The 17,218-nt window shown below is 35.6% G+C and overlaps 1 protein-coding gene across 2 annotated transcripts in view; it reads left to right on the forward strand.

Annotated features, from left to right (window-relative positions):
- LOC111874417 (otoferlin) overlaps positions 1-13,976 on the forward strand; it is a 222,554-nt gene extending 208,578 nt beyond the window's left edge. Inside the window, exons 29-36 of one of the 2 annotated variants that reach the window (XM_023869914.2) lie at positions 133-303; positions 1,461-1,630; positions 2,990-3,120; positions 5,389-5,576; positions 6,931-7,169; positions 9,182-9,360; positions 10,367-10,467; positions 12,243-13,976. In XM_023869914.2, coding sequence (XP_023725682.1) covers positions 133-303; positions 1,461-1,630; positions 2,990-3,120; positions 5,389-5,576; positions 6,931-7,169; positions 9,182-9,360; positions 10,367-10,467; positions 12,243-12,423 — 1,360 coding nt within the window. In that variant the 3' untranslated portion in view covers positions 12,424-13,976. Of the gene's footprint in view, positions 1-132; positions 304-1,460; positions 1,631-2,989; positions 3,121-5,388; positions 5,577-6,930; positions 7,170-9,181; positions 9,361-10,366; positions 10,468-12,242 lie in introns of those variants that run through there. The other variant, XM_033755444.1, reaches the window with a different exon arrangement.
- Positions 13,977-17,218: the final 3,242 nt, after the last annotated feature.

The following is a 17,218-nucleotide window of genomic DNA, read 5'->3' on the forward strand; positions in this document are numbered from 1 at the left end:
GTGATACTTATTCACTTTTCTGATCACATATTATTGTTTGCTCCCTTAAGCTTATGCATGGAGTTCATTTAGAAGTATCTTATACTACAGCATGCTTATGAAATAATGTGTCATTTTATTCTCTTTTGGCAGATGCTTCGAAATTGAAGCAACATTTCCTCAGGACTCCATGCTGACAGTACAGATTCTGGACTGGGATTTGGTTGGTTCAGATGATATGATAGGAGAGACTCGCATTGATCTGGAGAACCGGTTCTACAGTCGTCACAGGGCCACATGTGGCATTGCTCGCAAATATGAAGAGTAAGTCACACCTGGACTGGCCTGTAGGTGCAGAACCATTGTAACAGATAGATATAAGAGAAGCTGATGTAAGATTATTACTACTTGTTATAGCCTTTCTGATATTATGGATTGATTCTTGTATCATTTAACAATGCCATTTGTTGATTTTCTTTATTACCTTTATTGATATTGCAGTTTGATTAGTTGGTTATTCAGTAGTGCTGTTTATTGATTTTATGTTTATATTTTATTAGCATTACAGATTGATTTGTCAGTTACATAAAAATGCTGTTTGTTGATTTCTATATTTACTCTCATTTGCATTAGAGATTAAATCTTTGGTTATTTTACAATAATCTTTGTTGATTTTCGTAGTTACAACTGTCTGCATTATAGACTGATCCTTACATTTTAAAAATGCTTACATGATCTATACAGGCCGCCTAATATCATAGGAATAGTGAATTCTAGGTTATATTTAGCTGGGCATGTAAATAGGATGAAAAGCGACAAGGAATATGTGCACAATTTGGATAAGGAAACTTCTTGGAAAACGGAAGTATATAAAAGGAAGACAATATTAAGAAGGATCATTGGAAAACAGGTCGTTTGACTCAAATGTGGATGGAACTGAATAAGAATCATGTCCAACTCTAGACATTGGTGTCAGCTATGTTAAACCTGCTAGCTTTGTTATCAGAAACTCAATTAGTCTGTACAGTAACTCCAGTGGTTAGTCTGGTTTCTCAGCATGAAAGTCCGGTTTAAAAACAAGGTAGTCCATGTAGGATTTAAGGTGGATAAAATGGCAATGGGGAAATTTATTCTCTGAGCACTTCAGTTTCTCCTGCCACCTATCATTTCATCATTAAACCATCTCACTGGGGGCTGGTACAACATATCCATTTGAGGCTGTACTATCAAGGGACTCAGCCTCACCCACTCTTAAATTAAAAGAAGGCAGGCACTATACATCCAACGATATGTGAGATTTTCTGTATTATGTAAATATCTTCATTACAGAGGTTTGTAAAACGTGTTTTACTTTATGAATTAAATATTTTACAATAAATAAAGTTTTTATTTCATATTAGTATACATAAATGTATTTGCTGAATAAAAGATTTAAATTTAGTGTAATTCTGTATATTATATTATAAATTTCCTTCTCCCAGCTTTGGATATAACCAGTGGCGAGACCCAATGAAACCAACTCAGATACTTGCAAAGTTGTGTAAGGATGGAAAGATAGATAACCCCTCTTACAGCAATGGTAAAGTGAAAGTTGGACGTCAGACATTCTTCCTACAAGCAGATGATAGTGACTGCAATTTGAACACCAAAGGTAATTCAAGGCTCAACTTTTTTCACATTTGTAATTGTACTGTTTGACTCCAAGCAGTAGAAGTATAATCTTGTGGCAGAAAATTATATTTTACAAATGATTTGTTTCTTTTGACTGAATGTGATCTCTGGAATTGAACCATAAGGCTATTCTATCCCATATTTCTATTACATATATTTGTTGAATTTACTTTATTTTAAGAGGTCTGATTTTTTAGATATAATGTCGTATACACCTGTGAAATTCAGCAAGCTTATCAGAGGAACCTATGGGGTTGAAGAGTAAGCCAAGTGGGGGGAACAAGCAGAGGATTTACTTACACTTTTGTCGCTCAGTTTACTCTTCAACCCTGAAAGTGGCGATAACATATTCTTTGAAGAATCAGTTGGCTTTCACCAGACTGCATGGCACTGTAACCCAGTGCATAGATATGTTCATAACCACCACTTTGAGAACTTCAGAGTCTACAGGATTCTTTTGTATCCTAAATTTCTAATACAAGGGAGGTTCAGTATAAGCCCATCAGAAGACAGTTATTGGAATTATGTTTGATCCAGTTACACACAATCTCTATAAGCATTTATTGTTTGTAGAGCTTATTAGGTAAAAATCAATGTATTACTTCTACTTGTGTTTAATTTTATACGTATATGTACACACCATGTAAAAAGTATTTCAAATAAAAGTTTTGTACTACAATGAGATTTCTGTTTTATATCAAGAACAGCTTTTATGTGTTGAGTCAGTTTTAGACTCATTTGATTTAATCATCATATGAAGTATACATATTGTATATATGGGGGGCATGCAGTAGTGTAGTTGGTTGAGGTGCTATGCTACAAGCCAGAAGTTCACGGGTTCAAGTCCGGATGAGGTCACTGGATTTTTTTAGTTGACCTAATCCTTCCAGCCGCACTAGGCCCTGGGGTTTACGCAGCCTCTAACAGAAATGAGTACCAGGAATTAATTAAATAATTTTCCTGGNGCATATTCCCTTTATTTCAAATTTAACCCAAATCTTTTTGGTGATTTTTTAAGTGAAATGTAGATGGACAGACACAACCTCCTCATTATGTGTACATTTTATGCACTATAAAAAAGAAATTTATAAAAACTAGGTAGCACCAGAAGAAAATCAGTAACTCAGTGCTGTAAACAAATTGAAGAAAGATTACTGTACATCATTACTAGCTCACTTTTGTCACTAACATGAAATTTATATTTGTTTTCAGGTTGTGATTTTGCAGTTTCTTTATCAGAAAGCAAATGTGTTACTTATTTTTCCTGCAAATTATTCTACCTTTCCTTCCATTAACATGACAGAGACCGTCTTTCTACTTGTAACAATCCTATGTGCAGGTCTGGAAGAGCACATGGCGCTGGCTGTCCTCCATCGATGGCACGAGTTCCCACGAATTGGCTGCCAACTTGTCCCAGAGCATATTGAAACCCGACCACTTTACAACCCTGATAAGCCTGGCATAGAACAAGTCAGTTCCTTTACTTAAATGCATGTAAAATATAGCAAAGGATGCTAGCCTTCTGACCAATACATGATTCATACTAATCTATCAGTGTCATCAACATTCACACATATTTCCTCCAGGCTTGATCATTCACTGTCAAAGCCTTCTCCGTTCATTTCTGTCCACCTGTAAGTACTCTTATATCTGTGTCCACTGTACCTGTTCTCTCTTTTGAACATATTCCCTCACATAGCCTTCCTTCTTGTCCTTAACCTCCCCAGTGGCTGCTTCATGCTATCATTATTACTTAGGCCTCGAAGGGACAGTATTACATGTCCATGCTGCTTAATTTCATCAGTGCTTTCATAATGTTTTCCCTACCAGGTCTCAACTAATATTATTTTTCAGACTTTGTTCCTCTTGTTTGTTTCTTGATACTCACTAGAAAGTTAAATTCTACCATTCGTATTCCACTTATATCCATCTCAGTGCATGTTCACATTTAAATCGCCTCACTCATTATGCATATGGCCATCTTTATAACATGCAAGAAATCTGTAGTTCCTGTGGCTATGATATTATACTGATAGAACAGGGTTCATAATTTTATGTTCATCACATAATCACAAACTAAGATGGCAAAACTAATTTTACCCATACATACTTATAAAACGTGTAGGAAGCAATATTAGGTTTCTTGGCTTTAGCCCTCTGTTCTTCAGTATCATAAACAAAATCAAAGAAGTGAATCACTACTGCCTTCCTGTTTTGATCTTTTATGAATTTGCAACTTCACAAAGACATTGTTTCAAACTTTGTGTTCAAGTCTAAGTTCCTCTGTTTCATTGCTATAATTAGAGTTCTTAAAAATTTGTCAGTCAGCACCAACCAACATACAGCCAGATATTTAAAGTAACAAAACCTTAAACATGCACCTGCATAGTATTCTTTGACATCAGCATCCTACCTAGGTCAGTGGAAGCTCAGGGAAAGGAGAATCTTGTGTAACAAAAAGGGAAGAATGCTAGAGATAAAGTTCAGAGGACATCATGTAATTTACATTTCCCAGTGGTTAGAATTTGGAAGGAGCATATAAGCTAACATAATTAGATAAATGATACAAACTCCGTCCTAAGTGCAAACAATATACATTTATATGTCTTTGATCTTGTTCTTTCTACACTACATGTTTCGGCCTCTATCGGCCATCATCAGGTGTATACTCTTAACGTTGCTGCCACACTGAACCCAGTCTAAAACTTAACATTTAAAAACACAATGTCACGTTCTTCGTATTATCAACATCTACATCGTTGATATGTGTCTGGTATGTAGATTATGTTGCACANAAAAACATCATAACTAAAGATTTTTAGAGTGCTACTACAAGAATATCGGGTTTGACGTGTGCAACATAATCTACATACCAGACACATATCAACGATGTAGATGTTGATAATACGAAGAACGTGACATTGTGTTTTTAAATGTTAAGTTTTAGACTGGGTTCAGTGTGGCAGCAACGTTAAGAGTATACACCTGATGATGGCCGATAGAGGCCGAAACATGTAGTGTAGAAAGAACAAGATCAAAGACATATAAATGTATATTGTTTGCACTTAGGACGGAGTTTGTATCATTTATCGTGTAGAGTGCAACAGGATGCTTAAATATAATATTGTAACATAATTAGATTCTGGAATGTGAACTTCCTCCTAGATAGGGGTAAGATAGTGTGGGTTAACAGGACCTTCATACCTATAGGTAACTTAGAAGCAAAACTTCTAGTAGAGTTGGTGGAAAAGGTTATGAGAAAATAGTGACAGTTAGTTAGGAATCAGTCACAATGAAAGACACATTGTAAAAAAAGACTTCATTTTTCATGGTGGTTTTCCACACATGTAACGTTAAGAAATAGATGGTTTCATTAACTTTTGATGCAATAATGAAGTCTCCATTGTAAGTTACAAACAGAATTTGTTCTGTGGGGGTTTCATTGTATGTAGTAAAATAAAGTTAGCATACTGCCTTCTAGTATAAACTCCAAAATACTAATTTATATGAAGACATCTTCATTTGTTTTGGGGATGAAACCTGTAGACAGATTCATACATTACCCTCTGCAATATTCAACTGAAGTACATCTAATCTTCTATTCACTAGACTTTTATGACTCATCTTGAAATACTGAAGCTCCCATGTCCTTTGTAGTACATCTCATAGAGACATCTGTGTAACTTGGATCATGTTGGATAAAGATAGATCAGTAAATGTGCAATTTTTTTTGTACAGGGAAAACTAGAAATGTGGGTGGATATGTTTCCTATGGACATGCCCCTTCCTGGACCAGCTCTGGACATCTCTCCTAGGAAACCGAAGGCATATGAACTGCGCATAATTATATGGAACACAGATGAGGTGGTGCTGGAAGATGATGCATTCTTCACTGGAGAAAAGATGTCTGACATTTATGTGAAAGGGTGGGTGTTGGCAGATGTACATTTCAGTTTGATAAGAATGAAGTTTTATTGAAATGGGGCATTTGCAGATTTTGCACAGCTTTGCATCATCCAAAAGGTTAAATACCCTTCTAAAAGGGAATTAGTATTCTCCTTCCTCTTCTTTTCTTCTGCTTCTTTATCATAGTCTTCTTGCTCCTTCTTCTTATCTTTACAGGCTACCCAATTTAATACCTGTTCAGTTATCAATATCCTCTTCCCAGTGTCAGAAGCCAGATAGTGCGGTCAGTATAGAAACTGGCTATGGGCTGGATGATTGAGGGGTCGGAGTTCAAGTCCCAGGAGGATCAAGCATCTTCTCTTCTTCACATCGTCCAGGCTGGCTCTGGGGTCAACCCAACCTCCTATCCAATAGTTACCGGGGGCTCTTTCCCCAGGTGTAAAGCAACCAGGGCGTGAAGCTGACCATTCACCTCTAATTAATGCCAAAGTTAAGAAAATATGGATCTATACATACACTCCTCCATATACCTTCATGGTGTAGTACTTAATTAGTTAAGCACAGGGACAACTTTACCTTCCCAGTGTCTCCTTGTTTGTCCTCCTACACTTCTCCCTGTAGACTTACATTTCCATGCTATTTTTGGTCATGTAACTTCACCCATTCCACATGAATGGTAATTCATCTCTTCTTATGTATAGTAGTCTATTCAATTGCATGAGTATTATTGACCCTAAGTTTCTTTTACACATTCTTGTCTTGTGTAAGCTCATATATCTAGGTCCAAAATGTCTAGTTTTTGCTTCTATTTTTCTATTATCTCTGTCAGCCCATGCCAATATCTCATTACTTATAATGAAGTAATTCTTTGCTGTCCATGGTCTTGATAATCTAATGTGTCTGGAATGTGAAGACCATATTGCAGGATTAAATATTATGAAGTACTGAAACATTTCCACTTTAAGTTCTATTGTAGAATGTAAGAGGAATAACGCAGTTTATTATTAACATGTTGAGGAATGGCATCAGAGTAATGTAGTTGCTGCCATGAAGTCATCTTTACAATAAAGGCTTCTGATCTGCTTCAGGAATTTATAATTTTATAAACTATTTTTACCAGTAGGGACCCTTCCTTTTATGGGACCAATCTCTTCTAGAAGGTAGTATGGACTCTTAGTAATTTTAGTGTTTCCTATATAGGTAACACATAAGAACATAAATGTTATAATTTAACTAAAACAAACCCCTGACTTACAAGCCGAAAGAAGCTTATTATTTGTGTAACAAAGATGAAATTATAATCTGTAACTCCTGATAGCAATACCATATAAACTGAAGCGTCATAAGTCTTCCCAGAACTCATTGTTCATATAGGTGGCTCAAAGGACCGGAAGATTGTCAGTGCACTGATATCCACTATCGCTCACTGACGGGTGAGGGAAACTTCAATTGGCGGTTCATTTATCCCTTTGACTATCTAGTAGCTGAAGAGAAAATTGTAATCTCAAGAAAGGAGTCTCTCTTCTCTTGGGATGAAACAGAATGCAAGATTCCCGCTCGTCTGGAGCTTCAGGTATGGGATGCAGACCACTTCTCAGCTGATGACTTCTTAGGTATGTGTCATACTTCATAGCTCTGTCTTGTGTATGATCTTATTTGAATGTGACTTGCTCATTTTCTTGATTTTATGAAAAACAAAATATCTTAATGATATAATACAAAATTATAGGTAAAAATAAAGTAGGATAACAAAGTTCATTCATAAGTTAATTGATTCCTGATTTACTACTGGTACTTCTCCAGCTCTATAGACTCTATGGCGTAGGGTGTTTGGGTGATTTGTGAATGGTGAAACAAATGTAGAAAGAAGTGTCATGGTCTGTTAATTTTCTATCACAGTATTTACTGAAGACACTAAAGAAAACTACAAGAAATCTCAGCAAACATATTTAGTCTGGGCTAACACTAACAACCAGGATCTCTTGAATATGAAACAGAAATTCCAACTGCTCAATTCCAGTGTTCAGTTCAGATTACATGGCTCAACTCTGTTGAGTAGATTCCCTTAAAATAATCTACATAACTTCAGTTGTTTATGTATTTATGTTGCATAGTTCTACATAAACACAAGAGTGGATTGACTATTTAAAAAGCCATTTGTGCTAAAGAATACACCATATGTTAGAAGTTCTTGTTGTTTAATGCGGCATGATTTGAGTATTTCATGTTATTCAGAAGATGATTAAAGAAAATTTGTTCTGTTGTAACAGGTGATAGTTTGTAAGTTTTATATGTTAATTACTATTTTTCTGTTGCTAAGTTATATGAGTGTGCATTCTTCTTGATAGCATGTTCCACTGATTTTCACTATACTTCTTAGATGTACAAAATCACATTTACTGCCCTGAACCCCTTAAATACAGGACTAAAAGACTTAGTTTTTTCAACCTTACATATATAATACACAACTGCCCTATTTCGTGTTTTAAACAGCCTTTGACTCTCCTGGTCTAAATGTTCAAACACACTTCTGTGTAAATTGTCATCACAGGTCTTAGCGTTCAGAAGTGGGTGTGTTTCCTTATTGCCCCTTCATTATAGTATCTCTATATAGTTAACTAACCTTTGACTACTTGAATACATGCCAGGATACAGGGGGAGCAGATTTCATCTTTCATACTGGCTCCAGTGTCTGAAATATACAACTTGACATGAAATAATACATAATTTTTCTGAAATATTAGAGTAAGGTATGAGGTTATTGTCTGTCTGAATAAGGTGAGGGAGAAGTTGATGACTAATTTTTGGTATAAGAACCGCTAGGACAAAAGCTCATGATTGAATAATTCAGCCATCTTAATCTAAGTCATGCTATTAAAACTGTTGTCTTTCAGAGTTTTTCATATTTCCTTCTCATTTCCATCTCAATTTCAACCATCAAAGCAGCTGCTTTCCAACAGGTTTCCTCCCCATCAGAATTCTCTGTGTCTGTTAGTTTCCCCATTTGAGTTATGTACTAATTCAATATAACCTTCCTGATTAATTATAACACAAGTTCAAGGAAAGGAGTCCATATCATAAAGTTTCTTACACAGAGATTACAACTATAAATTACCCTAGTCTCAGAGAATTCTGAGAATTCCTAATTCCTCAGCCAATCGTCATTCTGCTGGTATTCCATATTCACATATTACTGCCCATGATATATGCATTAGGCCCAACAACTTATCATCTCTTCTGATGCTGCACTTGGTTGGATTTGGAGGGACAAATTTAGTCCCTCCCTGCAGAGGATGAGACAAGTATCAAAAAAAGAAAATGATAGAATTTTCATCAGAAATATTAGTCATACTTAATGTTCAAGAAGTGGAACTCTAATTAAGGACCACAGTTGGTAACATACTGACTGGTTAGACCTATTACACATTTCAAGGACAGAGATAGATGAGTATGAAGTATTGCTGGAATGATGATTGGCAAAGGAAAATGAAAGTACTTTGTGCTACTTAGTCCATCACAAGTCTTTGGACTAAACCCAGGCATCTTATTTTAAAAGCCAGCGCCTAACAGGCTTAACTGTGGCACAGACAGAAATTCTTATGATGTAACTAATGATTTAATGCAGGCGCCATCACACTAGACCTGAACCGTTTCCCTCGGGGTGCCAAGTCTTCCAAACTCTGCACCTTAGACATGCTCAGGACTGATGGATCTGTACCAATGGTGAGCATATTCAAGCAGAAGAGGGTGAAGGGATGGTGGCCATTCTATGTCAAGAAAGAAAATGAAGAAGTGGAGCTTACGGTTGGTATTTTTCATTACAGTAGTGTCCATTGTATATAATAAGTCTCAAATAAATTCAATATTATAAATGATATAAACTCAATATAATATATATAACTCAATATAAATTCAATATTATTTGGTAGTTGAATTTTGTTGATGGAGATAAATGTTTATGCCTTGCTTGTAGAGAGCACATCCATATTCAAAAGTTCTGAATTGATTTTGACGAAATTTAGTATTGGTGATCTATATTAAAAATTTTCAAGCAATTTGCTTTCCTTAAAAATAATTCTTACTTTACTCATGAAGTTGAACACAAACTGTCAGTTTGCTCAAGATAAAGGATTTGTACTTGATATATTATGTAGATCTAATTAAAATTTGTAACCTTTATGTGGATATTTTTATTGTGAATATTTATTGAAATACAAATAAAAATATTATTAACACTTTGCAGTAATGTGCCTGTTGTGCAATTAGCTGGGAAACAGATAAGCCTAATGGCCAGTCAGGCATGAAAATTATCAAGGAACACATTTAAAAAGTACATTTACTTCAATAAGTGAAGTCTTTTAATAGACAAATCCCTTTGTAATAGGGGGCATTCACATAACACAGAGGATTTTGTGTTCTATAAGACACTTGTATAGGCTATAAGTTCTACATAAGAACTCTGATATAATTAAATATAAAAATGTTGGTATATTTTGAATTTCACTGTATGAAGGTTTTCTATAACTATCATGAGGATATTAAATTCGGTGTTGGAAGACGTTTTGTTGCTATGATGCATACATTCATAATGTGAATTATATGTACTTACTTTGTTTCTTACACATGTCCATGTCAGCCAAGAACAAAGCTGCTGAATTCATAATTTTCACAATGGAATTACTGTCTGGAGCAGTTCTGAGGCATGGTTTAATAATAAGTTAATTTTTTAAATATAAGATAAAATATTTCACATTGAATGAAAGAAAAATCTCAGTATAGGTAGTTATTGAATACGACATTATTGGGCCAGGGGAAGGTAGAAGCTGAGCTTCATCTTCTAACACATGAGGAAGCAGAGAAGAACCCAGCAGGACTTGGTCGCAATGAACCTGATCCTCTTGACAAACCCAAGTAAGTATGGAAGCTTATGTCTGTTGTTTTTAATTCACATAGTAGGGGGTGGAGTCCAGTTGGGTTCACTCTGCATGTCGGCCACTGATTGGCCTATTGTACCTGCCCCAGGTGATTTATGATAATGGGGAATCTGGTGGAATTAAGAGTGGCAGGGGAAACCAAAGTACTCGGGGAAAACCTGCCCCAGCGCCACTTTGTCAACCACAAATCCCACTTAACCAGACCCGGGATCGAATCCGGGCCACAGCGATGGGAAGCCAGCGACTAACCGCTTGAGCTATTGTGCGGCCTCTGTTGTTTATATGTTCTATATGTTCGCTTTCTTTAATTAAAGGAAATAACAAATATACTACTACTAGTAGTGTTACTTCTGATGCTCTTTTGTTCACTCTCTCCCACTCTCTCTCTATTCTTGAACCTCTACCACTCCTTTCATTTCTTCTTTCTCTTCCACTCATTTTCTCTCCTCCTTGTTCATCCTTGTCATTTTCACTTATTTGTGTGAATATTGTGTACTTAATGATGCTTTTCCAACTGCAAAAGAATATATAGTGTCAAATGGTTAGATTTTTGTGAATGATAACTTGAAAAGACAGATATTAAAATAGACATGAGGGGGGGATGGATTAAGGACAAACACAAAAGTCTTGAGCAGGAAAGTCAGTATTCATATGAAACTTCAAAATCACAACTACTGTACTGTGATGTTTGGCCTTCCTCTCTTTTCCCCTTCCTCACCTTGTTTTTCATCATATTAATCAACCTTTTCCCTTGTTCCTTCTTAGGATAGTTGAACATTAAGATAACACTTCATCCTCATCCAGTCTTGCACAATTTTCTTTTATTTTCCCTTGTCATATCTGTACTCACTTCATCCATGCATTTCGCTCCTGGCCTTCCCACATATCTTTCCTTTCGTTTCAGTTGCCATTTTCTGCATCCAGTCTTTCTTCTCTTATGTCACATGGCCAAATCACTAATTTATATTTTATTCTAAACACTGTTTTGGTATACCAACGAACTTCTAGCTCTCCAGGCATACGTGAACAATTGTGTTGGAATTAGAATGAGCTACACTTATTGCAGACATATATTTATACAAAGGAGGGGCTCGACATTAGATGCTACTGCCTCATTTATTTTGGTTTCTTCATTATGGAACTGTAAAATTAACACTGTTGTGCATAACTAAACTGCATGATGCAGGGTCTCTCTTTAAATTTGTAATGGTTCCTACTCATTTCTTTGTTCACAGACATCTGTAAGTGGACCTTATCATGAGCCAGTTGAATCTGGTTCACATCTTCAAACCCCTATACTTTGAGATCCATGGACATATTATTCTCCAGTTTATGCCTAGATATCTCAAATCATCTTTTCCTTTTAAATGTTTTGATTAAAACTGTGTACACAAATCTTGTCTCTCCTCACGAATGCTATACATACTGCCTGTCCTTCCCATCTTGATTTAATTGTTTAAATGATTTTTGGTGAACAGTAAAAATCATGAAGATCTTCATCATATAATTTTCTCCATCCCATAACTCCAGCTTTTTAAATATTCTCCTCAGTCTGAACCTACAGAGATTACTGTCTTCTGAGTATGATAATATGTAGCTTGGTAATTTGGTACATATCTAGCAAACTTCATGGCATTAGATCCCAGAAGACAGTAACCTTCAATGTCGAGAGAACCTCGAACCTCACAGCTTCAATCTTTGTCAGTGCCTGTGCATATATATATACATTTTCTTTTTTACCATGTTTATCAGTCGGCCAGATGCATCCTTCATGTGGTTCCTGAACCCTCTGAAGTCAATCCGGTACATTGTGTGGCATAACTACAAGTGGGCCATCCTCAAAATCTTGGCTGTGCTAGCCTTGGCAGTTGTGTTGCTGCTCTTCTTCTATTCAGTTCCAGGTTACACCGTCAAAAAGCTACTGGGTGCTTGAAACTATGGCCCCAACATGCATATAGCAGTCATAGTGGCAAGTCAACAACTATTGCTAGCCATCACAAGGGCCACTGTAATATCAAGCTGGATCAAACAGTATGCCTATGTATGTCAGATACTCCCTCACAATATGCAAAAGCACTGTTTTAGCAACATAGGCTGTAAGTGACAACCAGTAATGAGGTCTGCTGTGTATTTCAGAGGGCTAATAGAAAAACTGGAAAGTTGTTGCACAATTCTGAAAGAAACTGGGCAACTTTCCAGAAGAAGGCTGTAGAAAAAGTAGCCCAACTCTTTATCAGCCATTAAGGTATATAACAAGCTTAATCTCATGGATCTCATTACTTTTTGAAGATTTTGACAAGGTTCTCGATATCAGGACCTGATCAAAAAATTCATATACTGTATCACACCTGAAGACAGTTGTCTGACCTCTAATGAGACTGGGCCATGTTTTCTGACCGTCACAATTTAGGGTCACCATCCTAATATGAGGTTGAAGTGAATTCATTCAAAGGTCATGAGTAAAAACCTGATGTACGTTCACATAGCTGCTGGCAGCAACAGACCTGCATACAATTGTGTGCTAAGTCAGGTCAGCATCATGACCTGGACCAGTCACTAATTAACTGAACCTCATATTATTGTACATAAAAGCAAGGTTAGACCATGGCTCTGTGATATGTTGAGCATTATGGATGGCAGTGTACATCCATGATTGATGTTTGTAATATGAACTGTAGTGCCCTTGGCCACAGTAAGGGGAAGTTAAACAGTTACTGGCAGCTAGAGAGAGGCAGTCAGAGGGCCAAATCAATGATGGCCGTGGTTCTGGATGTGTAATCTGCAAATAAGCATGCTGAGCCCCTTAGAGGCAATAATAAAAGCCTTCCAAATTTTTCAGATTTGGAAATATACTATAATCTAATGTTCTTGTGCTTTAAAGTCTTGCGGACCTGTTGGACTCAGTCCAGTATTCACAATATGATATTGCATTGCAATGCTGGACTCTGTTTAAGAAAACCAACAGTCTTAAAATTTGCAGAAAAGAACTGAAGCTGCCAGTAGTTGTTTGTCATGTGTTCATGCCAGTCAGACTCAAGGGGGATTCTTTGTTGTCAGTCACATATTTAAAAATCGTGTCCATGAATGAAGACTGGTGGAATGCACTGTATTTTTAAATTGTAACAAAATAAAACAATGCGGTTTTTTCTGTCAAAATTACTGCTAACAAAGCAGTAATTATTATTTCCCTTTTACTTAAATTATTATTATCATTAACTGTGCACCACAGGTTTAATTGGTCATTTCTGTAATTACATAACAATCCCACAAAATTAGATTTTTTGTAAATTGTTATGTGCTATTCCTTATTTCATGGACCATCATTACGCCCAAAGTAATAATCTTTACTGAAGTAAATCAAATCAGAACACTGATAATATTCTTAAATTTAGAGCACATATAATCTACATAGTTTTTTCCATTTTCTTTATTAAAACCGTCACAACACAACTATATTAAGGTCAGTGCCTAGTTTGGCTCTGTGATGTGACAGTTTTAATAAAGAAATTGTATATTTTAACACAACAGGATGAATGAAATGGAAAAAAAAAGAATTCCTTTTGTGAATGTTTCCTGGTGATCATTCCCAGGTGCTATAAACACAATTACAGATCAATGTTTTAAAGTACATCATTGTTAGCAACTCTTCTAATGATAATTCATGCACAATATCTATTGGAATACTTTGCATCTTTGTAGCAAGAAGTGAGAACATTAAGTTTAAGGTGCTGAAAGTCGCATCGCTTTCTCAAGGGAGTAACTTAAAAAATTGAGTGGAGAATTACTTTCTGGAAACCTACTTATTAAAACAAGGTAATAATAATTCAATACCTTTCTAATGAGATGTGTTCAGTAGTTGTTAGCTTATACTGGAAAACACTTTTGTTCTGACAACCAGTCTGTGTCCTGGTAACTATCATGAATTTGAGTAAATTAAAGTTGAATGTTTATAAAGGTCATCCACAATCCTAAAATTTTATTTCCAAATTGAGTACTCTTTAATTTCATAATAGTAATCAGTTAATTGCATTATAATTATGTCAGACACTGCCAATTACTAAAAGCATACCTGTAGAAGTGCAAGCATAAATTAATTCCTAAAATGACATAACAATTTTCTTTCTCAGGAAATACTAAGATGACAAAAAAGTAAGGGTATCTACAGTTGTACAGTTTGAAAACTTATTGCCATATGAAATTCATAGGATGTTCATGCCAGGGAACATTGTCAATTGTTCACATAAGGATAGCCTCAGATCAGCTGAAACTTATAAAAATGGGCATAAGTTATAGACATGCCAAAAACATCACTACTAACCTACTCATAATTTTTGTTGACGAGGAATTGTTGTCAGTTATAGGATGGTGATGTTTATGAAACGTATAATAAGCCATGAAAAAAAAAACAATCAGAATGCTGAACTTGATATTATAATATACTTGTGTGATGTATAATGAGATTTTATGAACACACACATACACAGATGCATTCATCTGTGTGAGCTCATTAATTTGTTGGTGGAGTATGTGAATGTTGTGAAGGGTAATGCAGAAATTCTCTTCCAGAATAAGAAATAAATTGGACTACAAGCAAACAGTTAAAAACTAAATAATAATGAATATAATACAAAGACAAAATAAGCAACAGAGTCTGTATATAACTATATGTAGGAATGATCTGAATAGATTTCAAAATTTGAATGTCTGGGAGCAGCAATGACAATCAGATCTGTGACAGGACAAGGAGAATAGTACACTGTTGATAAATCCTGGATATGTTTGCTACAATTTTCTTCAAGCCTGCAATCATCCAATATATTTTCCAAAAGTACCAAGGATCAAGATATATAAAATAATAATTTTACCAGAGAGAGAGAGAGACAACCTTTTGTCTTTGGATTGGATACCAGATCCAGACTGACCCTAGGGCCCATCCTACTTCCGGCCAAAGAGGTTCCAGATGTTCTTACCCTAGAAGTAAAACTGTCAGGGCATGAGCCTGAATATTCATCTCCTTTTAGTGCCAAGATTAAGAACACATGTGAGGAGTGGATGTATACTCCACTCACTTCTCATAGGTCCTCATGGTCTGGTACTTAATTAAACACAAGGAAAACTTTATACTTTCTACTGGGAACAAAATCTGATTATATCTATGCATAAGAGACAAAATCATTACAATATTTTAACGAGAAATAATACACAGTGTGAAAAACTGTGAGGCATTTAGGCAGATGGAAATCCTTATAGTGTGTAAATTTCTCACAGTATGGTCTCATTGCAATTCTCATCAGATTCCATATGTGATCACTTTTAACTGTTCTATAACTAGGTGATGATGTAAGCAGAGTTTATGTAGAAATTCATTATATATTTTAGTCCCTACTGTGAGATGTACTTCCATCATCTGTACATATAATACAGTCATTGTGATTTTTCTGTGTAAAAAGATATTAATAGAAATGACATTTATCACAACATATTTAAAGTGTGGGTTGTCTGAAGCAGTTTTTGACCATTGAAAGCAGGCCATCTCTTAGACTGTTTTTCGTGAATCTCTTTTTTCTTATTAATTCAAAGGTAATGGACGTACACAGACAATATTCAGGCCTGTTTCACTTAATGTGAAACTAATGTTACAAACTGGAGATTAATAATAGAGTTTAGAAAGAGTCAAAGAACTGGTTCCACATTTGCAATTGAAAAAATTTATCAATTAAATCAGAGTGTATTTCCTAATCATGATCAACTGCTCAGTGTTATGTTGCTGATGATTTCAATCAAAATTCTTGCTAAGAAAATCATTCTTATTAGTGTCTATATAATCAAATGTTATACACAGCCGCATTTGTGGCAGGTATGGGCAGCATCAGACATTTTGACCGAAAATAGATGAAAGTTAATGATGCACAGTTCATCATCTGTAAGAGGAAAAAAAAAAAAAAAAAGGAAAATGAAACAGGTTATGCCCAAAATAATCTGATGCATAGATGGTATGATGGAAATTTCTTAAAGAATAGAAGAGTTATGTTTCTGGACATTATCCATCATCCTGTTTTTCTCTGAAACACCACGACTGACTCTATTGATTGGGCCCTGCTTAATAGGTTTTACCTGAAGATAGAGACAGAATCCAGTCTCTGAAACGTTGTGTTATAAAATAAAAACAGGACAGTGTTTTAGATAAAATCAGGAAATTGATAGTGTCCATAAATATAATATTTGTATTAATGTACCATCATCACAAACTTTTAGGTCTTATAGAGGAGTCAGTTATTAAAAAGAATTTAAAAGAGTGCCTAAATAAGGAAATATCTGTAGTGCACACAGTATTCCTCTGAAACACAGAAATAGCTGAAGGTAGATAACTTTCAGCACTTCTTCATTTTTTATTTATAATGAGCACATGGTAATCCTTCCAACTGCTCTATGGCCCTGGGGTCGACTCCGCCTCTAACAGAAATGAGTGCCAGGAATTTTCCTGGGGGTGTAAAGTGCGGCCGGCACATAAGAATGACAACCTTACTGCCATCTTTGAACTGACTGTCTAGATAATGTTAGACCCTCAACATCTCACAACCCTATGACCTCCAAGGGCTGTTACAGGGATAGCTTTACCTTTACCTACAAGCACATAGTAATTTATATTCTAAATTTAATGAAAGAAGTATATTACAGGCATCCTGAATTAGAAAAATGTTTTGTCTTATGTTATTCTTCTGTCTGAC

Source organism: Cryptotermes secundus, unplaced genomic scaffold (genome assembly GCF_002891405.2).
Source record: "Cryptotermes secundus unplaced genomic scaffold, Csec_1.0 scaffold251, whole genome shotgun sequence".
NCBI classification, from domain to species: domain Eukaryota; kingdom Metazoa; phylum Arthropoda; class Insecta; order Blattodea; family Kalotermitidae; genus Cryptotermes; species Cryptotermes secundus.